The 26,030-nt window shown below is 35.7% G+C and overlaps 1 protein-coding gene across 3 annotated transcripts in view; it reads left to right on the top strand.

Moving 5' to 3' along the window:
- The window catches only part of VWA8 (von Willebrand factor A domain containing 8), a 197,553-nt gene that overhangs the window by 69,609 nt on the left and 101,914 nt on the right, over positions 1-26,030 (top strand). For all 3 annotated transcript variants that reach the window (XM_048047696.2, XM_066988216.1, XM_066988225.1), the window contains exons 18-21: positions 748-854; positions 2,921-3,027; positions 6,261-6,332; positions 17,477-17,553. In XM_048047696.2, the coding sequence (XP_047903653.2) occupies positions 748-854; positions 2,921-3,027; positions 6,261-6,332; positions 17,477-17,553 (363 nt within the window). The remainder of the gene's footprint in view (positions 1-747; positions 855-2,920; positions 3,028-6,260; positions 6,333-17,476; positions 17,554-26,030) is intronic.

The raw sequence follows: 26,030 nt of genomic DNA, 5'->3' as shown, positions 1-26,030 counted from the left end.
ATCTTTTAATGCAATTCAGTAAATAATGCAATTGCTCTCTTGCTTCTTAAATTCTGTCATTTCTTCAAAACTATTTCTGTGGTATTCTCAGACTTGAGAGCTAAGTCAAAATGGTTTTGTACTGTTTTCGCATCTTTATGATGATGTTTAATGACATCATACAAGTTAGGTCACCATTATCAACATTACTTCTCTGTCTCAAAACACTCAAAGCAGAGTTATATTAATGTCTAGTACAGCTGGATGTTTGATGGAGGTTCAGTTTCAGTTCTATAAACTGTATATAAAAAAAGTTATGAACATAGTGGTTTTTTTTATTTGTTTTCTTTTCTTTTAAAGAAGGCAAATTTTCATTAACAAAAGGTTTGGGAAACTGTTTGGGCCTCAAACTGTATGCCACGGAGCTCTTTATTTCACTTTAGAGCTCTGGGTTCAAGGGAACTCAGTCAAGAGTAGAGGTGTTTCCAAATAAACATCGTTTCTATAGTAGCTCTTACTGATAGTGGAATGAGGATATTACATACTTCCAGTCCTAATTCATCCTACATTGCAACTTTTCTTGCAATATTCCATAATACTGAAGCTTTTTATAATGAGCATGCAGCTTATATGAGGGCATAGACATAGACATTAAGGGTTTGGAGATCTAAGTAAAGCTTCATACTGGTTTTACTTTACAGAAAATACTGAAAACTTTTAAGAAAACTTCCTTAAAAAATGTTTTACCTCTTTTATTTCTTCATTTAGGTTTTTACCAAACCTTGCCAGATCAGCTTTACACAAAAATCTACAGGATTCCGGTATTGAGTCAAGTCCAGATAACACAAAGAAACTAGAGGAGAAGGACTACACTTGTAAGTTTGTGCCATCTTTTTGTCCTGTTCTTCATGAATGTTACTCAGATAGTTCAGCATATAAATGTGCACTAAATGACCTCAAAATTAAACGTAGTTTGCTTCAGTTACATCCATTTGGCTTTGTTGTATTGGGAAGTAATAACTCTTAGTATGCTGATACTTACGTATTGTCCGTTGCATTCCTGCCCATGAAATTTAGTGTCCTTGACATGTTTAAGGGTTCCTCAGTCTAACAGATCGATGACCTCAGACACTTGATCAGCTCTTGGACTTTTGTTGTTGTTGATTTGATGTTTTTTATTTATTTGTCTATTTTATTATCACTTGTACTACTGTTTTGCATGGTTCGTAGTTACAGCTTTGTTTTGATCTTAATCTTTCTCTGATATGTTCTTTACCATTGCTTTTTTTATCTTCACTGGTAAAATCAACCTCTTTCTCATCAAGACTCCTGTAGGAGTCTTGGGTTGTATTTTGTTTCCATTCTAGTACATAATTCTTTATTACTTTTTCTTCTTTTATAAAATTTTCTTTAAGTTGCTGTTACATATCATCTTTATCCAGCATGGCTTTGTTTCTTTACCTCCTGCAACCTGTGTTCTTTTGAAAGAGCCTTCAGTACTTCACACATATTTCTGCTTCTGCCATTTTTCTCACTTCTTTTTCATTCCTGCCTGTCCTTTGTTCTTATGCTGATTGTGTAAGTTTTGATAACTTCCATCACGTAGCACACAGTGAGTTATCTGCCATTTTCTGTTCACTAAACTTTTCCTTTCAACAGCTTTGATCCATGCTCCATCAGTATTATGTTTGCTGTCATTTCCCTGTGTGGATAATTCTTAGTTTTGTGATGTATTTGACTTCTGTGTTTTCACAGTTATTACTATTCTACAGTAGCAAACATGTCTTTGGTCAGAATTAATATAGACTCTGTTTTTATATTTTTTTTTTTTATGTAGGTGAAAAATATATATAAAAAAAACAGGCATAATAATGCAAGAATGACTGCACAGGTGTATGTATGCATATATATATGCATATATATATCTGCATAGGTATATATAATACTATGATGTATAGAATACATGCTTTATTGATAATGCATGAATGGCTGCATATGTATACACATGTATAGCTGAATGTATAATATTACATAATATTGTATTGTAATGTATATAATGCATTGTATCTGTATTTGTATTATATGTTATATATATATTAAAATTATTTATGAAATAATTAGAAATATTTTCAATTGCATTATGCTATCTGCTTACCATTTTTTTCCATCCTGATGCCTACCTTGAAATTTCTTCATGTTTCTCTGTCCCATGTTTTAGAAGAGAGCACATTATAATCCTTTTTTATTATTATATATACTTAGCTTCTGCTTTCCTAAGGAAGAAATTTATGGTTCTCTTGATGTAAGAATTTGTTAGTTTTTTTTACTTTATCTCTCAGAGTTGAAGGTTATACCTTCAAGTGCAAATTTATTCAGTTTTCGGCAGGTGTTAAATGTGTCCACTTTATAAAATTAACCCATTTGGTCAAAAAAGTAATTCTGGATGCAAAAATCAACACTCTAGTACTGCTGTGATGGGTTGGCCCCAGCTCTCCTCAGTCCCATCCACACCCTACGCCTACTGGGACACTTAGAGAAAATAGAGAATAGAAGAGAGTGAAGAGCTCGTGGGTTGAGGAAATGTGGCCTGACAAAGTTAGTGGTATTCCAATAACAAAACAAGAGTATGAAGTTAAACCAAGGTAGCTGTCACAGCTTCTAGTATACTTTATGATATTTTTTACGTAAGATCACCTGTTCATCATTTATTGTAGTAGACTTCTTTGCAATTATAAAGAGAATTCAAATTCATTATAGTGCAACCTCTTGTTAACAGATAATCTTTCAAGCATTCACTTTAGATAGAAGTCATTTACAGCAACCCACAGCCTTGTTAAAATTTGCAAACCTTCACTTGTAAGCATTGGCGATTGATTGCATGTCTGCTCAGAGGATGGTATAAGTAATGCATGTGCTTGCTTCTTTCCTGAAAAATGTCTAGGTGAAATAAAACATGGGGTTCTGAAGATAGGATCTGTGACTATGCCAGTTTATAACCCAAGTGAGAAAATGAAAGTGCCTGATGTGTTGTTTTACGAAAATGCTCAAGTAAGTAGAATTCGCTGGTTTCTCAGGTACAAAAAGTTTGTTAAATGCATACTAATGCACATATTCACATTTATTAAATAATATACTAATTTTGAAGGTTATATTTCTGGAGTAGCTTCTTTAGGATAAATTTTTTTCTCAGGGGATTTGATGCTCATTTCAGATTCATCTTCACTGTGTCCCTTTGAAGATGTTGTAACAATCCCATTGAACATTCATAAAATGTGAAACGACTTCAAATCAACTTGAATTTTATTTAGAATGATTTGATAAGATGTTTTATTGAGTGATTTTATTGCTGCTGCTGACCTGATCAATTCTTGTGGCTGGGTTATTGATTCCATCCTGACGGAGTGTTTTACAAGCTCATGATAGGAAGTTTTGCAGGTCGGTAGTACCTGCCTTGTATTTGAATTAACGCTGTATGCTTGAAAAGCGAGGTGAAGAGTAATTAGTGTTACTAGTTAGTTATTAGATAATTATTATTTTATTTAACTTGAGTTATTAATTAGTTGCTAGTGTTATTAATGTTAACTTGTTCACAGTAGCAAAGAGTAAGAGCAATTAGTGAACACAATAAAAGGAAAGGGCTTGGTGACTTTTTTTTTTTTGTTTTAGTTCCACCCTCTCCCGTGTTCCTTTTATAGAGGTAGGTGTACTGCAACTGTCTTCTCCATCTAGTTTGTGGGCCTCAAAACTGTCAGACAAGGTTGTCCTTAGCCAGAGAATTACCCTTTAAGTGACTATGATATTTCACTGATAGCTTTTGAAGTGTTTTTCTTTTTAGGAGACTAGTGTGAATCTCCCTACTTTGTGAATTTCCATTTCTCTTCTGCTCTATTTTTTCTTCTTTTCTTGCTTGTAATTTCTTCCCAGAAAGGCTGTCCTTTCTGCTACATGGGTATCACCTACTGAAGGTGACAGGCCATGCAAGGAGAACAGATGACAGTCTTCTTCATCTTCCCCAGTAACATTTCATGTGAGATTTTGTTCTGTGTTGCCATTTCAGTAAAGTACTTTATTTCAGTGTGTTGGAAATGAAATCCTAAGTCTTACTAGGATTCATATCTGCATTGCTTCTTCAGTCTTCTTGCTTATTGCTTCAGTAATTATAACTGAACACACTGCAGAAAACTGTGGCTGATATTATGCATCAGTTTTGTTTAGGCGACATTTGTTAAAAATGCTGCATAGAACAAACTGCTCTGTATCTGCCCCTGGTAGCAATGAATTCTGAATCCTAGAGGAAACGACAACCAAATACCTGTCAGAATAGCTGTTCCCTTTTCAGAATGAATTTCACTCTTATGTTCTGTATTGCAAGTTCCTACTGTAGTTCAGTCATTCAAGTGTTGGAGTGATAATTTAGCAAAACTTGCTGGAGAACAAATTTGGTTTACAAGTCCAATGCAACTTTTCCTCTCTTGTATCTAAAAATTACATCGATTTTTTTCTGTGTTGGTTTATTTATGTCCTCAGCCCTTTGCAGTGCTGTACAATGTAATGAAATGCATAGTTTTGGTCTTGAAGCATTACATGTTCCAGTGGAATTTAGCTTTGCTGCAGTACATTGCTCTCTGTCCAGAGCAAGCAGCACAGGGATGGAAATGATTTTTAGGTAGTACGATAAATGCCAATTTCTTCTCAGTGTCTGCTGAACATGGGTTGATAAAGTTGATACGATATTGCTGTGTCTACTTACAGGTTCTTCATGTAAATATTGAATCTGAAATGTCTGCACGCATCCTAATACAATGTTAATTTATGCGCTGGTGAAAAAAAAATAGATATATCAATAATCTTGTAGGAAAGTTGTTCTGCAAGGAAACTAGAATGTACACATATTTGTCCACTTTAGCATAAAACAGAATTCATCTGAAGGAAATTGTCGTGCTTTAGCAGTAGAATCAAAAAATCTAATCAGTAAGTGTGGTAAAACTGACTTGCTAGAATTTATGCTCTATCTGGTCAAAGTTACTCTCATCAGTGATAAATTGCTAGTGTCTGTACTTTCAGAAAATACAGTAGCTTGCCTTGAGGTCTTCTTGAATTAATTGTATGTTGAGTGTTCAGTAGTCTTTTGACATGCCTGGTTAGGATTTTGTGGTATTAAGCTATGTTTACACGAGTTTCTTCCCCCCACCCCCGCCCTCCGTTCTGGAGAGATTTGGAAACCTGAATTATCTTTCACACACTTGCAAACTGAGTATTTCTATATGCTCAGAAATTGCATGTGACGTACTGTTTTTTTGTGGGTTTGTTTTTTTTCAAAATTAAGTACTAGAGATAGAACGATAATGTGGAAAAACTATGTTTATCTATATGTTTATCTAAAGGCAAGCATTTATTTCTGTAAGTAGCTTGTCTGACCTACTTACAGATGACCTATTTTCACTAGGTACAGTAGAGAAATATACAAGACTATTGCTAGTAAAGTACTCTGCATTGCCACATTATCCTTAAATCCTTTTGATCCTTTTAAACAAATAATTTGTGAGGAGCATAATAAGGTTGAATTTTGTACAGTGTGTGTTACATTTTATAATGCTGGATATGCGTACAATACATGTTGTACTTTGACTTCAGTTAGGCAGTCTAATTTAGAAGTTATAAGAAACATAATAAACACCTTTAGACTTGAGCTTGTATTTTTCTGTCCTTATTTTCCTTGAAACTAAAGCTTAATTATAATAGGAAAGTGTGTTTTTTATTAAGCTACACCTGGTGTTGAACTTAAAAAAAAAAAAAAAGTATATAATTTACATATTCATGTCAGTTCCCTTTTAATTCCCTGTTTGTTTTCTGTACAGTTCTACCAGGATATATTTTACTTCCTACCTGTACAGTTGCTGGAAAATTGTCATATGTGTGTAAATGAAAGTTCTTATGCTTTAGGTGACAAACATTCACCTAGGCTAAAAAGAAAATGTATTTGGAATGATTACAGAGAATGACACAGTTAGGGAAATCAAATACCCAGAACTGATCAGAGCAAAGAAAATGCAGAAGTAGAGTTCATATTTTTGTTTCATTGTTTTAGTCACTGGATAGATTGCCTCTGCTATTATTGGCTGAGAGACACTGGCTATGTAGTAAGTAGTGGTTAGTATAACTTAAAAAAAAATAAATTGGCCCCAAATCTTGAAAGTTCTTGTTTACTATTATTATTAGTGAATATATAAACTTTTGAGAGCATAAAAATGGGAGTAAAAATCATCTTTTTGTTTCTCTAGCACATGATGGTAATGGAAGATATGCTAAAAGACTTTCTGCTGGGAGAACATCTTCTTTTAGTTGGTAATCAGGTGAGTTAAACATTTCTTAAAACTCATTATTTAATAAAGAAATTAAATCTGTTTTGCTTCATTGAAATTGCATCCATTGGTACTACCGAGGTAATTTACCTATTTTTGACTCTTTATCTATTAACATCCATTGGTTTTATGAGCACGTATTGGTGGAAAATGTAAATGCCTTAAGTATTTTTTTGTGTGTGTGTGTTGTTGTTGTTGTTGTTGTTTGTTTTTACATTGCTGTCAGAGTAGAAAGAGAAAATATTAATGGCTATGTATAACATCATTACCAATAAAATATTTGGTCAATTGCTTTGGTTATTCTTCATAGATAAGTAGCAAAACCTCTCCTTTAAAATTTCTAGTGAGGATAAGAGGTGTAGAATTAAGTATTATTCTAATTTTATTTATTAGATTCACTTTCTTTTTTGGCACATATCTTTGTTGCTGGAGACTGTATTGTTGAGATCATGGGGCCTGACATTCTTTTAGTTGGTCACTGCTGTTTCGTAACACCTTCGAAGAGTTTATAGTCTCTCCAAAGTTAGGTATGGGCGGATGTTCTCTTAGTGGGTTTGTTTAAAAGTCTTTGTTCTTCACAACCATCTTGAACTATCAGTGGAACTGTCAGGTGACTTAAACAGAATTACTTGCTTTGCCAGTTAGCTCTAAAAAAAGAGGTTTTGTTATTATTTCTGGATGTTTAAAGTGTTCAGGAAAGTGATTTCCCAAGCTACCAGGTTGATTTTTCTTCCCCTCTTAAAATAATCTTCTCCCTTTGGTTTAGCTTTCCCATAGCATGGTTACAGTAATTTTCTAGCAGATGTTTCTCTTTATGTTTTGCAATAGCCTTTGGAAAAAGTCTAACCCAAAACGCTAATGGTCTAACCTACACAGTGAGGAATGTAAAATGGTAATTGTTGTTAAAGTGCATCTATTACAATTACAGCATATGTTTATGTGCAGTCTTACTGATACAGAGTCCTTTTTAAGAGCTTGTATTTGAGATTTCATACTTCAAACCTCTGTAGACTTTTGCTGGATGATGCCAGGTTCTCCCAAAAGGTGTCATATATTGGTAAATGAAACATAAATTTCATAAATTAAACACTCTTTCATAAGTGAAATATGATCTATTTTTCCTATTCCATGAATAGTGCCATCTGCCAAGTTGTTACTGAAAACGTATAGTACAGATTGCCTGCAGGAGCTGCTGTCCTCCCTGACAAGGCTCACAGTCCCACAGCGTCCAAGCAAGAAGTCTTGGGGACAGCACCAGGGTGAGCCTGGTGCCTGCGAGGCCAGAGAGGTTCGCAGTGACAAGCCAGGTCTGAGGTCAAGACAGCAGGTCTGGGCTGGGGTCAGCAAGGTTCAGGGCCGGACACATCAGCACTGGAGTGTAAGTCAGGAAGGAACTGAGGAAGAGCCTGAGTGTAAATGCAGCTCCTAAACAATGGGGAGAAAGGGGATCTCAGTGAGGTTACTTGGGGCTTGCTCAGCAGCTAGCAGAGCTGATGTTCAACACAGACAGCTAAAGCCCCTAGGTGGGGCGTGGAAGAGCTTGCAGAGCCTGGTGGTACACTCAGGCCCCTGACACGTGCTTCATGTGTTTTACCAGTTTGACAAAAAATATTGAAGACTACATGAGTATGGTTTTTGTTTTTAAGGTATTTTTCCAGCAGAGGTATACTCATCTTTAATAATTTACTCTGTGCCATATTTTCTTAAAGCTTACGAAACTTGTACTGGAGACAGTGTTAAAAGATTTAACCAGGTGGAAGGTTTGGAACATACTGCTTTGATTTTAGACATCCGCTCAGTTCTGCCATTAAAATTGATTGGTTTGCTGTGATTTGTCCTTGGCAAATCTGTAATACTTACGGGTTTTACTTTTTAATTGCTAACATATTTTCTGAGTACATCCAGGTTTATTCTTTGCTAATTTGTTCCACTGTTTCTGTGTGTGACTAAGTTAGGCCAACTGACCTTTTTTTTTAAAAAAAAAATAAAAAAAATACTTTTTAAGTTTGAGCACTCTATTTGCCATTTCACAGCCTTTTGGGACCATACCAATCATCCTTGATTTTTCAGATGTTTACTAACCATTTAGAAATTGATAGGGTAATTCCTTACGTATATTACTGAAAATTTTTACGGCATGTAATGAATCCTGTGCAAGTACTGCAAAAGCAACTATATGTTTTCATGTTAAATGCACAAGTATCTTCCCACTGAAGATAATACAGTTTTTATCCTCTTTTTGTAAAGCATATGATTTAAAAAAAAAATAATCTTTTGCTGTTCAGTTACTTTAACAGTTTAGTCTGTAATTAGAAGGTAGAATTTAATTTCCGTGTGCTTGATACATAATTCAGTGTGTACCTGTGCTTTGTATTTGGAAGAAAGAAATGCCGTTTTTGTGTGGAGATGCAAAATGCTGGTTTGAGTTCCTTTCTGTTATACTTCTTGTTGGTGAATGAGTAAATCATGGAAAATCAGTGTAAGTAACTGACAATTCAAATACTCTGAACCTAGGTCTTTCAAAATACATGACTAATATCCCTTTGAATGCCTGTGTCATTTCCTAGATATTTAAATGAGTTGGCATGTACCTTAGAACATAATTTGGTCCATCAAAATTATGACTACATAAGTGACTATCTCCTTTCAGTTGCTAATGATTGTGCAAGGCTTGATCTATCAAGGCTTGATCTTTCTTTAAAGACTGGATTTGGTTTTCCTCTTTTACCTCCTTGATTTTGATAACACATATGGGCACAGTTTCTGTTAGCTTTAGTCCATTTTCTTGATTTCAGAGTTTGTAACTGCAGTCTCATGTGTAGTATTATCATTTTTTTAGTTGTGAGCTGACTGGTGAGAATCCTTTTAACAGACTTGTTTTCAGGATTTGAACTTTGAAGATGAGTATTTGAAATTCAGTAAGTCAAAACTAAATGATCTTGGTGGATGTTATGGACTGCCTTTCTTAATGAAGCCAAGGAGATGTTGGATGCTAACAGATCATTCAGGAGGAGTTCAACCTCACAAATAAACTACTTTATTCATATGTAGTCCTTGATGCCTATGTGGCCCAGGATTTTGCTGCATACATGTATTATGTGAAAATATGGCTTTGTCTAAATGTTTGCTTGCGATGCTTGTTGATTTATTTGGATTGCTGACTGGAATGTGCTTCAGTTCCATATATAAGCAAACAGGTTTCTTTGGGTCCTCGGGAAAGGCAGTGGATAGATAAGAATTTTCAGCTGTTGAATAGTTTTTAATAAAAGGCGATGCCAGCATTTTAAATACGGTTTCTGATATTGCATCCAGAAAGTGCCTGAAGTCTGAGTGAGAATGAGGCCATCCATAGTTTCTCAAAGCAACCATAAAGCAGCTTCTTCCTTGGCTGCAAGTAAGCAGCTATTTATTGCTCTCAAAGCAATAGGCAGACAACCACAAGAATCCTGTTTAGTAAAGGTTACTTATTTCCAACGTCGCAATGACTGTTTATGTCGTCATTACCATATAGCTCTTACATTATTCCCTGAGCTTCGTGGGACTGAATTATTTTTACCAAGGAAAACTTTCAGGCTATTTTGTTGGGAATTTTTTTTCTGATGGACATTGTACAGATTGTGGGTTGGCTACTTTTACAGTCTCCTTAAATTTCCTGCCTTTGGCAAATAAGAGATAAATTATGGTAATAAACAAAATTTGTTTATGCGGGAAAACTTTTAAAATAGCAGTGGCAAAACCATTTTTTTTTTGTCTTAAAATTTAAAATTTTACATATAATATTTCCCAGAGAAGTGTTACAAAATTCTTGCATTTGGAAGTTGCCTCAAGAGAGGTGTTAGATGACCTTTATTGGTCATAGGTGAAGTCTTGGCAAACATCAGCTGTCTTTGAAGAGACCAAACAAAATATTCATAGTTCTAAGGGATTTCTGGCTTTCTGGGGAGAGAAGGCTCATGGCCTTGTCACTTCTGAACTCTTTTGTAACCCTGAAGTACTGAAACACTTAACCCCATGTTAAACAAAATGGAATTATTTTATTTGACCTCAATCTTCTGCTGTAATTTATAGCATGAGCTGTTCAGATAGCTGATCTCATAAATTGAACAAGTTCTGCTGTAGCAATGAATCGTGAATATATCTGCTTTCACAGTTGCCATGCAGGAAGCATCTCATAAAAAATTGTGTTCATTTTGTCCTTTAGAGTTACTCTGTTTTTATTCACTGTATACATATGGTATAAGTGTAAATATGTTTAAATGAATGAAGCGTGTAAACATAGGCCCAGGTGTGCTGCCATACCTTGAGAACTACATGTAATCCCTGGCCACATCTTCATTAGTGCTTCATTAACCCTTATCCATTCCATAATGGGTCTTTTAAATAATGTGCTCATTTTTTGGATTGTTCAATAGAGTCATTTAGGTTGAAACAGACCTCCAAGATCATCAGGTCTAACTGTTAACCTAGCGCTGCCAAGTCTACCCCTAGGCCGCGTGTGTCCCTGAGCAGCACACCCACACTTCTTCTGCATACCTCCAGGGGTGGTGACTCAGCCACTTCCCTGGGCAGCCTGTGCCAATGCCTCACAGCCCATGTGCAGGCAATATTCTTAGGTGTGTCTAAAGCAGTTTATGCCCCTCTTTTTGACTGTACCCTGCAAGCTTTGGCACAGAGTGCTTTGTCTTGTGCACTTACATTGTGTGTTGTAGACCTTGTACCATTTTCAAAGTGTAAAGCGAAGCAAGGAAAAGTAAACATTACTGTACATATTGTATGAAACTGAAGAACTTCCTCTGTCAGTCTTCTGAAGAATGGACAGAGGAAATGAAATATGCACTGGGACAGCCTCAGTGTTCATCAGGACCATTCCCTATATGTCATCATCTGCTTGCTCTTCTCTTTCCACAGTTGCCAGTTGCTTTTGGTTTGTAGCTTTCTTCATCAGCAACCTTTACTATTTTTAAGTATTCGATGCTGGCTAGTCTCTCCTCGAACAATAATAAGGAAGAGCTTTTTTTTCCTCTCCTGAATAACTATTATTAAGACATAAGACATGGCACTCCAACGTCTATTATTCTAGCTTTCATATTGGTTATGTCCACTTTTCAACAAGAAACACCAAGTTGATAATAAGAATAATCAGATATGCTGTAAGTTACCAATTAAATTACTGCTGAATACAGAGAGCATTTAAATCTTGTGCTTCTTCATTTGATGGTGTGGAAATTTGGATTTTGACTTTGTGTTTTTACTGTTGTTCAAAGTTGCTTCCCTCTTTTCTCTCCTGTTTAAGGAAAGCACTTCACAAGTCTAATTAGACAATGTATATGTAAGGGGAAGTGAGAAAAGAATACGAAGTAGAATAAGAACGAAGGATTCTATGAAGGTGCTAAATATTGCTGTATATAATTAGAAAGAAGACCGTGACAAAATCTCAGGCAGTGCTTAGTAAAAATGTTAAAGTGAGCCTACAGCAAGTAGACTGTCACAAATATGTTAAAAGAATTTAGAAATGTAATGGCCTTTTGGCGCTTATTCTTCTATCAGGGAGATAAATCAACATGTAATTGCATCCTTTCTTTAGCCTTTCTTTAAATGAGAGATCAATTTCACTGAACTCATGGACTACCACTAGGAATTTATTTTGTCCTTGAAGAATTTAGTAAGACAAACAATTGAATCTTTTTTAAACATATCTAAAAGAATGTGCTAGAATAGATCTTTTTTTCTAGCATAATATTCTTCTTATGTCTTTGTGAAATTGAATTAAATATAGAGTGAGAGTGTACTAATATCTGTCACCAGCAAAGCTAGAAATACCAAATGCTTAGCATCTCAACTCCTCCAGAAATAGTGTAAAGGACTTTGTTTTCCTGCTTCTACTTGTAAAAATGGACAGCTTCCTCTGCAAGGCAAGGATGTACTAACCTAAACCAACTTTTTTTTATTATTATCATTATGAGCATAAAGAAATTGAGCTCTAAATGAGCTAAATTGGGCAAACTATTATGGTATTTTTTTGCCTAAGGAATTCTGTGTTGCAGTTGTGGAAAAATTGGAAAATATTTGTCTCATTTGCTACAGTAGTAACCACATTTGCACATCTGAGAATAAGCATGCTCATTAAATGTCTGCTTATATTATTGCTTTCTTCCTTTGCGAGCTGTATTGAAGGATCAGAACAGAAAAATGAACAATTAATTGGTTTTCTTTGGGAGTTGTCTTCCCATAAATTATTATTTTTTTTGTATCTTTCTCTGCACTGAACTTCAAGCTGTCCTGCCTCACTGGAAATGTAAAGATGACATTTTGCCTAGCAGTGCACTGTGCCAAATATTGTGCTTAAATTCAGAAAAAAAGCAGGATATCTACAAGCTTGTCTAGACTTGTAGTCAGGGATATATCCAAAACAATCAATTTATGACTTCTTGAAAATTAAGTTTATTTGCTATTCTTGTGAAATTTTATTTTTTTTAATTTTATTTTTTTTGCTTGCCTCAGATGATAAATTAATAATAAAATAATGAGAGCCTAAACAACAGAACACCCATGTGCAGTGCACTGTTGTGACCAGTATATAGATGATAGCTAGGGCAATACTTAGATCACTACTGCTTTATTTGTATTTGTTCCAAGCAGGAACTGATAAGCTTAATAATACCAGGAGCATTTCAGAGAGTTGTATAGGGTGCTACTTGTTGTTCTGGTGATACCATTTTTTATTTTTAAATCAGGCTTGTAGTTCTGATTTTACATCCTTGGGTGTAAAAATAGCAGCCACTATCAAAACGCATACACTATTGCAAATGTTTCGTTGGCACATACAGGCAAGTTACGGGCATGGAAGATGGTTCAGTGCCAGACTCAATGTTAGAAACCATTCATTAGCAAAAATGTCCTCATTTTCTTCGCTTAGGAAAATGAAGAAAACATAAGTTTCTGTCTTAATGATGCTATCAATATAACTCTTTTTATGAAGTCAAAAACTGAGAACTTTGACATGAGGATTCTGTATATTGTATATTAAACTTTAATAAGAAGTCAAGATTGTCCTTTACCCCTCTTAATACAATTTTAAAATTAATTACAAACATTCTCTTAAGGCCAAAATAAAAATGTGACAAACTGATTTTCCCACCAGTTTTAAAAACTTGTTTCCTTCTTCAGTAATGAAACAGGTGCTCTGCTGAAGGTGACTTAAGCTACGCGAGATGACTCTGTGCTGAAATGGAAAAGGTGCGATTGCCGTGCCTCAGCTGAAGGACAGCACCGAAGAGCACAACATGCTAACCTCTTTAACTGCTTCACTATGACCTGAAAATCATTTAAAAGAAAACGAGGCAGCATTTTTTTAGACTTTTTTTTCTAAGAGGCAAACTGTTAATTTCAAAAGCTTGGGCCCAGTTCTCTGGGACCATTATTTTACAGAGTTAAGTTGGATTGTGCGGGGGAGAAATTTGTCCCACTACTGTAATAGCTGTATCCTGAATTGCAAAACACCTCCAGGGACCTGTAAAAACCTTGTTTATGCTTGAAATGGCAATTACTGCTAGAAGATTAAGTCATTTTATCCTTGGTAACAAGTGTTTACAATGTCAGTTAAGAGAATTTTTAACTAAGGGATTATTTTGCCTTCTAATTACATAGTGTCCTTCTTGTTATTCATTAGTGCAGATATTTACTTCCCATTTTCCTATTTCAGTTGTCTCGTATGTCTGACAGAGTAAAAATTGTCTGATACTTGCTTTCTGAAATATTTTTATTCACTTCGGTTGAAACACCAACACAGATGTTATTTTCCCTCTAATTAGCATATGCTTGTATTCCTGATAAATGAAGTAACCGCAATCGTGCATCTATAAATAACTCACAAAGTGTTAATGGCAAACTGGTTTGTTCTCTGAGCGTCACGTTAGGCTGCAGGAATCGCAGACGATGTGAGATGACATTCTGAATCCAGGCTGAGTTCAGCTGAGCATTTTAGTGTGCTCACAGGACATGTGTAGTTCCTATTCTTTCTGTTTAAATAGCGGACTACAAGCTATGTGGGTGGCTGTAAGATACAGCTTGATCCTTGGCACTGGGTGTAGATTGAAAAGAGACGAGGACGATTTTGTTGCCATTATGGTGGTTTCTTATTTCTGGGATGCCTGTAACTTATTTCAGAAGTTGGGTTTTTTTTTCTGAAATAGGTTAGCATTTTCCACGTTTCGTGTTCATCTGAAGAAGGCTACCAGACATATTCTTTATGCCATGGGGATCCAGTGAGTTCAGAATAAAATTTTCTTGGCCTTACGTTAATAAGTGTTACTTAAGGAAGGAACTTGTCTGAGCTCTTTTTTGCAGTTTTTTAGTGGTATAAAAGACCCCCCTAAATGGCTGTGGTCTCTCCTCCTTACTTTCTAATATATCATGCCTTCTCAATGCAGTAACAGAGACAAAGAGAAGTGGGAACTTGTCATGAAGTAAGAATGTGGAGGAACAGAATCAAAGGGCTTTGACTTGAACTTTACTCCAGCTACTGTTGCCAACCAAGAATTTTCTGTGGTGTACCACAACCTCTATGAAGGCACATAATGTACTCTCTGAAGCAGTTCAGTCTAGAAGTTGGGCAATGTTAATGTGTTTATAATAGCTAAAATCTGGTGGGAATGCCTTTTGGCCTTTGGATACTGCATGCACGTTTTAAAAATGTACCACATTCTGAAATCAAGTTAGCCTTAAAATGAAATAAAAGCAGGTGTGCAGGGAATCTGGAGAGATGTACAAACACAAGAAAAGGGTGAGGTGTGGTGATGGCACAACTCCCATCAGCTTCACTGTGTTACTTGGGTAATAGTGTTGTCTGCCTTCCTCCATGGTGGTCTTCCACCATGCTGGCGTCTTTCGAGCATCTTTTCAAAGCCAAGGTGCGTTCTTGCCACTACTGTTGGTGATAACAGCCTGGACAGAAATACACAAAAACAGCCATTCAGTCCTTTATCTGTTGTAAAAGGAGAGAGAGAGGGGAAAAAATATGTGTTATTTTGTAGCTGGGAAAATGCTCTTTACAAACATTATTTTAAGAATCTACCATAAACGTGCAGTAACCATTTGTTTGATATTAACTCTGTTTTACGTTGATTGAGATATTTCTTCAGCTTAGTACTTGCTGTAGCTGGCTAGAGTTTCCCTCTGAAGGGAAAAGAATGTGCAGGCCACTAGGGATTCGTACAGAAAACTCCATGTGGGCATCTGCCCAGGTTTTTTTTAGCTCTCCTAGGAAAAGAAAAGGAAGCTGCTTTCAGCATGGATATTTGTGAGTGACATTCGAAGTATTCCCAGTTTTTCACCCATTTGTGATTTTAAGTATCAGACTGCAAGTAGCAGCAAACACTTGGGAATAAAATTGTCCATGTGCACTGCTAGGGAATTCTTACCCTGTTTCTGACCAGGGTTTCTTTCAGTGCTTCTGCTCTAGTTCCTGGAGTTTCACGTTTTCCCCCAAATGGGTATCTTCTGAGTTTCTAGAAAAAATTGTTGTCACAATATCATCCTCTGTCTCAAAGCAGTGGAGAACTGTGTTTCCAGTGACAGTTTTCAGAACCATCAGATGATAGATATTAAGTGTGTTGTAGCTTCTTATCACAACTGTGTATAAAGCTGTAGGTTCTTCTGAAGGACCAGACGGAGGAAGGGTCGTGAGAAGGCGTGTGGCAGAACGCTAACCTGAGTTAGCTTTTCCGTGTTCAAGTTGAGTCTACAGTAGGATCTAGGTAGTTCTATTTTTGTCATCTCCGCTGTATTTTTTTTTCCTCTGCTCTTATGGTGAGAACTTTCCTTCCGTGATTTCAACTTCCACACATATGTGTGTGATTCTCCATTCTCATGAATGTAGTCATATGAGAGACTGTGGTCCCCTTCTGAGAAGCTTAAACAGTTTGCAATTCTGCAGCTGTCAATTACCATCTTTCAGCTAGAACTTAGTCATAAATGTCATAACTTGCAGTTATGAATGCTCCTATTCTGTTTCAATGCCAAGTGAAACAGATTAGCTGGTCTCAAGTTGGTTTAATCTAATCTCTTTAATCTGTCTGTGGGTTATATTTATCTGCTTTGCTTTACACTGGTATGGACTAATGATGCATTCATGCAGTCAGAGCGTGAATCTCAGTAGAGGGATGGTATCTTCTCAATCTGCTTTTGGCTGGGTTACAATCGAACTTTTCTTTCTACTCATCTATCTTTTTCCTTTTTTCCCTTGGCAATCTGCACTTTCTTGCAGGAGGGATAAAGAATTTTTGAGGCGAAACTCCTTACTGCAGTTTAGTACACGTCAAGGGACGTATGACCTGGATTCCCTTAGGATGAGACTGAACTAGAACATGTTCCCCAGCGGCACACCTAATGCCTTCCATCTGTTAATTCCATCCTTGTAACCAGGCGAGGCATGGGCTGAAGTACCAGCTCCTGAAACAGTTGTACAGGACACGGTGGGGTATTAGCAACATCTGGTTCACTCCAGAAACTCGCCATCGCTGTTCTGCACAGCTTGCTAATGCAGACATACTGCAGTGGGAGTGTCAGAGATCAGTTCATCTCCAACCCAGTTCTGAATCTGATAGCCTTTTCTACTAACTCCCAGTGGAATAGGATTGACAGAAATTACCAAGGTAATGTCTAACTCAATATGACAGCTACAGGATGTTTCCTATGACCATCAAAAGTATCTTTTCAACTTGCAAGCCAACTTCCTAGCATTCAGAGCCTTGCGATACCTTTGTGAAATGAAAGGGTTGTAAACAAACAGAGGTAATTAAAGGGATGCACAAGCATGAGTGATAAATCTAGAGACACAGTCCTATTTCTGATTTCTCCTAGTAAGACAGATAAGGGTTTTGTAAATACATACATATATAATATAAAATTAAATTGTATTCAGAGTTCTTTGATGTGAACAGAGATTGTATTTGCCTATAAAGAAGTCTGGAGAATCTTTGAACAGTTTTGGAAAGTTACCTTTTTCTTCTTTTGTAGCTGTTGAATGTATCTTTATAACTTAATAACTCTTTTTTATAACTTTAATAACTCTTAAATCAACTTTTATCACTCTTAAATGTGTAATTATGTCTTCATACTATATTTATTTTTTACAGGGTGTTGGGAAAAACAAGATTGTTGACAGATTCCTTCACCTTTTAAACAGGCCCAGAGAGTATTTACAGCTGCATAGGTAAGACTGTGTTACATTTCCATCTTTGTGTTTCTAGTCTGATTTTCCATGTTTTAAAACTCATGTTTATGAAGTTTAATTTGGTCTTATTGTTTGAACAAATTCCCTATTATGTTAGGCAGCACACAAATAGACCACAGAAATGTGTCTTTTTCATAGACAGAGGCATTAAACCTGCTGACAGGTTGAGGAGGGGTTACAAAAAGCTAGTGGAATCACTTTACTTAACATAATAGGAAGCAAAACAGAGCTTACTGATGTCAAACCATGCTCAAGAAGAGAGTAATATTATGCTGTCATTTCTGGGGAGATTTCCCAAAGCATGTGTGAGGGGAAAATTTTCAAAGGCACTTGTTTGAATATATCATTGATTAGATAAGAGATACTCTAAATAATAAAAGTTCTTTGTTTCCTTCCTTTGGCATTGCTGCTTAGCATATTTATTTCTCTAATATCCATAAACACGTTGAGATTAGAAAATTATAATTTTTTTCATATGCAAGCTAACAAAAGGACTTCAATACCAATTGAACCAATTGAAAACAATTCAAAAGCTGAAATAAACAACAGGTAATGGTGCGGAGTGCTTTTAATACTGATTTATCTGTCTGCTATTTATGACATGGACTGTGTGTGGATCAGTAAATTGAAACAAAGACTGAATCGGTATAGAAGAATTATCTTCAGTTGAACTGCATCCTTTCTCAGCTTCATTCCTAATCTTTACCTCCCCCCCTTGAACTTCCTAGCTTCATCACCCTGTCTCTTTCTATAATCACTGTTTTTTTAAATAGTGCTAATAAAAACGTACGTCTTTGGTATTTTGCCCTTTAACAGCACAGTCCTTTTAACACCTTCTCTCTCACTTTCTCCCCAGCTTTTTGTCTTCAAATGTCTTGTCCTCATGTTCCCGATACTTGGATAGCTCTATCTCATCACTTTCCTTCTGCTGTTTTGTTAGATACTTCTTCTCCTAAACTTCCATCACTTCTTTCCTAAATAGTGCTCTTCTGACCTGTTACTTTTCAGCTTTGCATTAACTTTCCTGTCATCTTCTCTGCTTGAAGCAGCCACCTGCTCCTTCTGGATAAAACATGTTATAATTTTTTGTAAATCTCATTTATTTCACAAAATGCTACAGTCTTCCTCTTCGCTCAGTGTATGTGCCTTTTGAAAAATTGTTCTGCTGTGGGGTGTGGTTAAGCAGAACAGTGTATGTTAATATAAATTCAGATAGCTCTGGGCAGGGAGTGTTGTATAAATATGCATTTTGGGGTGATGATGGAACCACAGAATATGTTAGTTACAATACGCTACTTGATACATTGCCAGGAAAAAAAAAGTGCCTTTTTTTTTTTGTCTAGTCAAGACAAATTTCTGTCAAGTTCTGTTTCTGGTTACAGTGTTATAGGGATAGGTAGCAAATGATGAGCAGTCCTATGTGATTCTACAAAAATAATTCCTGAATATAGAAAAACAGAAGTTTGTATTTCCTGCATGGCATTTTGAAATACCTTGTGAAGAACTCAGTCTGTATAGTACCTGTGTAGACGTTATAGGACCTTTAAACAAGATAATCCTGATATCCCTAAATATTGTCAGTACACACTTGTGGATTACAAAACAGAATTAGAGAAAGTTTACCCCTCAAAAAATTGAACACTAAGCTTTTAGATGTTTTTTGGGGGGAAATACAGTCAGTAGCTTATAGCATAGACACATTTTATTGAAAAATAATCTATTGTGTGCACTTCATCTTCCATGGGGGGGTTACTTTGATGAAATAGTATAAGGAGTTCTGGTGATCTAAACAGCATGTATATTCAAAAAGATTTAATCAGGGAATATTTTTCTTAGAAACAATGAGCTGATAGAAGGAATAATTTTAAAATCTCAAAATTTATGTCTTGTATTTAAAGATGATGAGAGGAGAAGGACAGAAAAGAGAGTGCTTTTCTTCAAACATCTTTTCTGACATCTGTATTTACTTCTTTTATCACTGATTCACATGGAAAGGTCAGCTTGACCTCAAGAATTAGATTGCTTATCGAGGTTATAAATCCTTCTTCTTAACCTTGCTTACCTCATTGAGAGGTTTTATTTTCTTGGGTGCAATTTATATATATAGCGCCTATTGCCATATTGATAAACATGCTTTGGAACCACTCTGATAGCAGTGCTAAGAACAGGAGTTGGAACTCAGCACTTCTGTTTCCAACCAATTTGGGGGAAAAAAATGCCACAAGACTTTGCTTAACTTTGTTAAGTTTTATAAACCATTTTGGGACCATGAAACTGAAAACCTTTACTGAAAGGAAGCTGTGATTAAATTTAATAAGGAAAAAATTTAAGAAAAATGTTTGCTTATAAATTATTCAAAGAGTTGGCTGCCTTCACTTACGTACTTCTTAATATTAGGAGTTGATCAGGACATAGAAAAGAATAAGCACTGGAAAAATGTGCTATATACCAGATCTCTCTTATTGCATACAGCTAGGTTTATAGGAATGTTTTTGAAACTGGCAATTTGGGTTAGGCTCTGCATGGCTTCTGTCTAGGGTTGCACTTAGAAAGCATCTTGCTTCCTTTCCATGCTGAACGAAGAGCTTTAGCATGTTGGGATTTCCCAGTTAGTCCATTTCCTAAAAGAATAAGTTCTGGCAGAGTAATCCTCAAGTTTTGTTCACCCCTCAGGGCTGGTTGTACCCAGGGAACTGGCTGCATGTCATAAAACATATCAGAGAGTTATCTTGCCTAATATTAAACTTTAAGGTTTTACCACTTTCACCTTGAGTGCACATTCATGATGCTGCTAGAAGGTGAAAATCTACGAGGCCTGTGCAGTTGCAGGCCAAGAAAACATCTGTATAGAAATTTGACACATACTGGATGACTTATTTGGAGGACATCAAAGTTTCTAATAAAATGTAACAGAGAATGAAGTACTTGCTTTATTCCTAAATGCGTGAACTCTGGAAAACCTCATAATTTTATGAACTGTACTATTACTACATTTGCCGTGTCTCATGTGAGCAATGTGGAAAGAAATCACTGGTGGTTTTTCACAAAACTCTGAAGCCAAACTTGGTAAATACTATGGATCTGTAAAACAAATTTCACTGAATCAAGAAAAAGCTTTTCATGAAAATTGATAATATCTTGCTTTAAATTACAAAGTTTCTTGAAGCAAGAATATTTAACAGAAGAAAAATGAAATAAATCTTTAGAGTAGACTCAGGCAAGAACATGTGCCCTGTCAAGACTATAAAAACCTTCTTAGCACTGAAAATATTAATATGTAAGCTCCTAGCTCTCCTGTGTAAAAGCATCAGAAGAAAGTACTGTGGACTTGTGACCGTTGGCTCCTTTCATGTGATCAAAGAAAAAAGAAAAAAAGATGAGTTTTACTTCTCTTACCATCAAATTACTAATGAATTGTACATAAAGAATGGTTTTGCTGGAGTACAATATCCTTTATCTGTCATTTAAAGTTATGCATCTGTTTGGAGTTCAATCCTACTGTCAAGCTACTTTTTAAAATTGCAATGATAATGATTTCTCTTCCTTGCAGTTACTATTTTTGTGTAGTGTGGTATTATATAACTGCAGTATTCACTCTTTTGTTTCCAAAAAAAAAAATTAGTTAAGCCAGCAGTGGTTGTTCCATGTGGCGAGTCCATTTGCGTTGTCCTTAGCTGACACCCAAATGTGCCAGTATCAAAAAGTAGTTAGAACTGAGGTAATTAAGAAGCAGCTTCAGACTTCATTGTTTTCAGAACAAGAAAAATAAGAACATGTTTTGTAATGAGATTGTTTGATAACTTCTAGAACATTTATTTATTGTTTTGATATAAGTGTAAATAACTAGCAGAAATTTTTCTGAGATGTTTGCTGGCTTCATGCTATCTCGGCCATTGATCAGCCATAGGAAATGCAAAAACTGCAGCTCACCATCTCCATCTCTGCAGAGTTTCTTAGTGTTCCCCTAAGAAACTTAAAACTTTAAGAAAATGAAAACCATCAGCCCTTTCTATTGCTATGGGAACTTGGTTACTGTCAACTAGGGGGAAAACTAGATGCCCCCCCGATATACTTCAGAGATGGCCACTGAAGTCATAGTAAGTAAAACTGGTCAACCTCAACGCTGATGTCTTCAATATGTAGATGAGCAGTCATTTAGTTGGGTAAGAACATTGTGGTCGCTTACAGAAATAGAAGCTTTTCATGAGCAGGCTGCAGCGTAATCTACATCAATAATTTATTGATGGGTTATGAATGGATTTCCTGCTACTCAGAGCCTCAGAAGACATGCAAAAGACACGAAACAAGTAGTTCTTGTTCAAGCTTTCTCTTTCTGCATATCAAATATATATATATATATATTCTTGTGAAATGTGAAGCAGTTTATTGCCCAGAAAGAAAATAGGAATCTTTACAAAGTCATGTGACAAAAAGAGGGAGTGATTTTTGGTGCATGGGAGCTGTTCTTTGTAATGTCAAAAAAGCTGAAGCTGCTTTTAAGTATGGTTTGATACCTTTTTATGAAACTAGAGGCTATATGAAGTTTTCTTCTTCTTTAGCTTTGAATTAAATCTGTTTGAAAATGTTGTGCTTGCTTCAGGGTTTGTGCCCTTAAATTAGCCCTATTAAGTCTTAGTTCTCTGTGTGATATCCTTTCTTACAAATTCAGGTAACTTGTTTTCCACTTTTCTAGACATTAATGTATACCTAGGCTAAAGCGGTTTGCCTTTGTTTTAAATTTGATGTCTTACTACTGTCATTAGAATACTGACTGCTATAAGAACTCTATTTGATATCTGATAATCTTGCTATTATTTTAGAAGATACCTCACTACCTTATTCTGGTTTTCCCAATGTTATGTTTCATTTCAAAGAACTTACCCATCAAAGTTACTGTGTGCTTTAGTGACTGATGATTTGAAAGTGTGGTACAGGGTTCATTTTAAACATCTACTACATTTTGTGTTGTGCCTTTTTTAGTTCTCTAATAAATTACAGTAATCTGATGATCTTTTCTTCCAAAAATTAACTGAGTTTACATATGTTATCCTTTTCAAAATAAATGTAATTTTGCTGTGATCTTTAACAATCAAATTAATGGAGAGGTTTGGGTTAGGAAAATGAGCTTATAGTGTCCCTACAAGCAATACTTACTACAAACTGTGCATTAATCTTTTGATGTTAATTTTCTTTCCCTCTTTTTCAGCACACGTAATCAGTATAAAATCTAATTACTTGTTTCCCCTATTGAGATCATTTAAAACTACCCTTTCAGCTTTATTGACTTCATTTTTTTTAAATTCAAATTAAAAAAAAAAAAAGAAGCTGTTTCAAGAAGTAATAACTTAGTTCACCCAAGACATAGATGAGCACCTAATACTGTAGAGCTACGGTGCACTTGTTCCCAGAATTACATTTGGTCCTCTTCTCTTGGAAGAGTATAGGACTATGTAAGAAATTTAAATGTTGATATAACTGTGCAGGTCTTTTTTTTTCTTTCTTTTTTTTTTTGTTTTTAAAGTGAACAACCACAAGAAGCTATCTCTGTAGACAACTTTTGTTGAAGCAAGTGCTCTTAAGCTGCAGTGGTTTGTCAGAAGAATCCATTGAGCACAGTGAAGACACATGTGTGTGTATTTATATGGTGACAGACGCAAAAAAAAAAGGCTGGGTAATCATTACTTATGACTTGAGTCCTGAATCTGTATGTGTAGATCATTTTCTTTTCATGTTGGACAAAGTAACCTTACAGTGCATCCTTTATTTTTTATGCAGCTCAGGTTTGGAAACACATAATAACAATGCATGTTGTTGCAAAGATTTATGCTGTGAAGCATTGAATGTGCTGGCTAGCATTTAATAGGTGTCTTTGTGTTTTGTTTTTTTTTGGGGGGGAGGGGTGTTTTGTTTTTTACTTCTTTTGTTGTTGATGGTTTTTTGCCTTAATACATTTTGCATCACTTCAGTGTTGCAATGCCAAGCTTACAAAAAAGTTCATGCAAGCTATTGGTCTTTTTTTTTCAAATGTTAGCTTTTCGTAAGCTTTCTGACTAGCTCTGCTATTGTCAGATTACAGGTGTTAAGAGAATTACTTCATTTATCTTTTTGTAGGAATTGAATTCAGCTTGAATATCCTGCTGTGTGACTGCTATGGAGAAATAACTTAGGTTACAAAACCAGGTTGTTTCATTTTCTTCTATAGCTGAAGTAACATTCTCTAGCTTTTCTAGCTAGTATACTCTGTGAAAGGTATTCTTATACACAATAAAGGGAGCTGTAGGGTGTCATGTTTCTTCTTTTGTGGATTTTGCAATTAGGGTGAGTGACTTTATGTTGTTATACCACATTATGTGCAAATGTTGCGTCTTGTTTTAAAAGATGGATTTTGTAACTTGATTTAAGTATATAACCTGAATTAAACATGTAATTCCCTTTGGCCTTTGTTCTGCCACCCACAGTTATACTGAGTAATAAGTACTTTTATACTCCAAATAATTCTTTTGATTTTAAACAAATATGTGTCCTGCTGAGTGGTTATAATGGTCTAGCAGAAAAAAAATAGGGATGTAATTATCCATACACACAGAGAAAGGTAAAAAGGCTTTACAATATCATCTTAATAAAGCAAAGAGAAAGCTGGTTGGCTTTTCAGGGATTTCAGAATTTCCTGAACTGAGGTGTCATGTCATGCAATGATATTCTGTGTGGTATGTTGGCAAAAGAAATGGATTTGTACATGTCAGAGTCATTGAGATTGCTTGCTCTTCATCATGGTAATCCGTGAGTAGATTAGCTAAGCAATTAACTTCAGATGGCTCTTGGCCTAATTATTTTTTGAATACTCGTAACATTAGGTCACATCAGCTGGATGTATTCGTGTCTGTTTAAAATGTAATTGAGAAGATAGATATCTATATCTATATATGAAGATAATTAGATGGATATATACATCTCACAGACACAAAGAGCATCATTTATTAGAACATGTATTCTGGTTCTCTGATTCTTCATTTCAACTGAACCCTGTAAAGTTTCTCTTGGAGAATAAGAGGTAGGCCAATGCTCAATCTTGTTTATCTAAATTTTTTACAATGAGCACCAGCCCTAAAAACACAAGGTTACCTTTCAGAGATATTCTCTTACTCTTTTGGCCTCAGTAAGTGCATAAAAAAGCCAGGGCAGGCTTCTTCAGCACTTGTCAAAACTGAGTGATTCCAGTGAGTACAGTTGGTAATGTTAGCTGAGGTTCTAATGACATGACCCATATGTGGGCAGAAGCCTTTTTACTGGGAACTTACATTTTAAAATAAAGAAGTGCAATACATTTTCCTTAAGTTGGGCAGCAAAGCGTAGGTTATAGAATGGATCAAACCCTATTTTAGTATTTACGCTTCAGTGTTCGGGGGCGGGGGGGGCAAGTGTCAACACATACAATGAATATTTGCCAATTTGTTGTATGGACACCACTAGCATTCTTAATGAAGAATTTCATGCTTTGATTTCATTTCTCTCAAGAATGATCTTTCAGCCAGGTAGTCCTAAAGATAAACTAGAACAAATCTCAGGGAAAGAGGAACATTGTTCTCCACTGTTCCTTAATTTTTCCTTTTAACTAGTTTCAACTTCTCCTTCTCACCACATAACATCCAGAATGCTTGGAAATTTACTTTCTAACATCTCTGTCTCCTATCCTGTCCTATGACAGGGCCCATTGATAAAGCTATTCAGGTCTTCTAAACAACTCTGTGTTTCCACTTGAAAAGAGGATGGGACAATGTTTCTGTCTCCAGTGAATACAGTAAGAAATGCTGAACTCATGGGATTTGTGTAGAGGAGAATTTAATTCTAAATAATAAAATAGGTATGAGTTCACAGATCCTCTCCTCTCTTTGGAATAATTTTTCAATTATTATTTAAAAGAATTTGGATAAATCTTGGAAGTTGACGGAGACAGAATAAAGGGAGTCTCCTATATTCTAATTGTTGTATTTGAGCTACAGGCCAGGTTAGCGTTAAGAAATTGTATGTGTGCAACCTGGGTGGGCGGTAGTTTTGGTTCAGTCTTGTGAAGATTAAAAAAAAAAAAAAAAAGAATTATTTTCATTTGAAATTTAATAAAAGTATATATAGGTATACACTGTCACCCCTAGTCACAGCCATCTGTTTGGCCTCTGTTCAAATTATGAATGGAAGTTGATAATTCCTTGAGGCATGATCACTCCAATAACAAAAAATAAGTATATCGCAGTAAGAGTGACCCTCTCTAGCTTGCATTGTTTTGTAAGGCTGGGGTAAAGTCTAGCAGGATTGTCACTTCCCTCACATCTGCTGTACCCTCATTTTTTGTGGTCGATGGAAATTTCTCCTGGCATATCTCATAGTTCTTCCCTGGAAAGAAGGTATTGCTGTCAAAGAAATAGTAACTGTCAAAAACCAGTATGTATTGAGTAAATCTA

Source organism: Anser cygnoides, chromosome 1, assembly GCF_040182565.1.
Source record: "Anser cygnoides isolate HZ-2024a breed goose chromosome 1, Taihu_goose_T2T_genome, whole genome shotgun sequence".
Lineage (NCBI taxonomy): Eukaryota > Metazoa > Chordata > Aves > Anseriformes > Anatidae > Anser > Anser cygnoides.
Note: the sequence above shows the minus strand (reverse complement) of the source record. Positions and strands in the feature narration are given on the sequence as shown.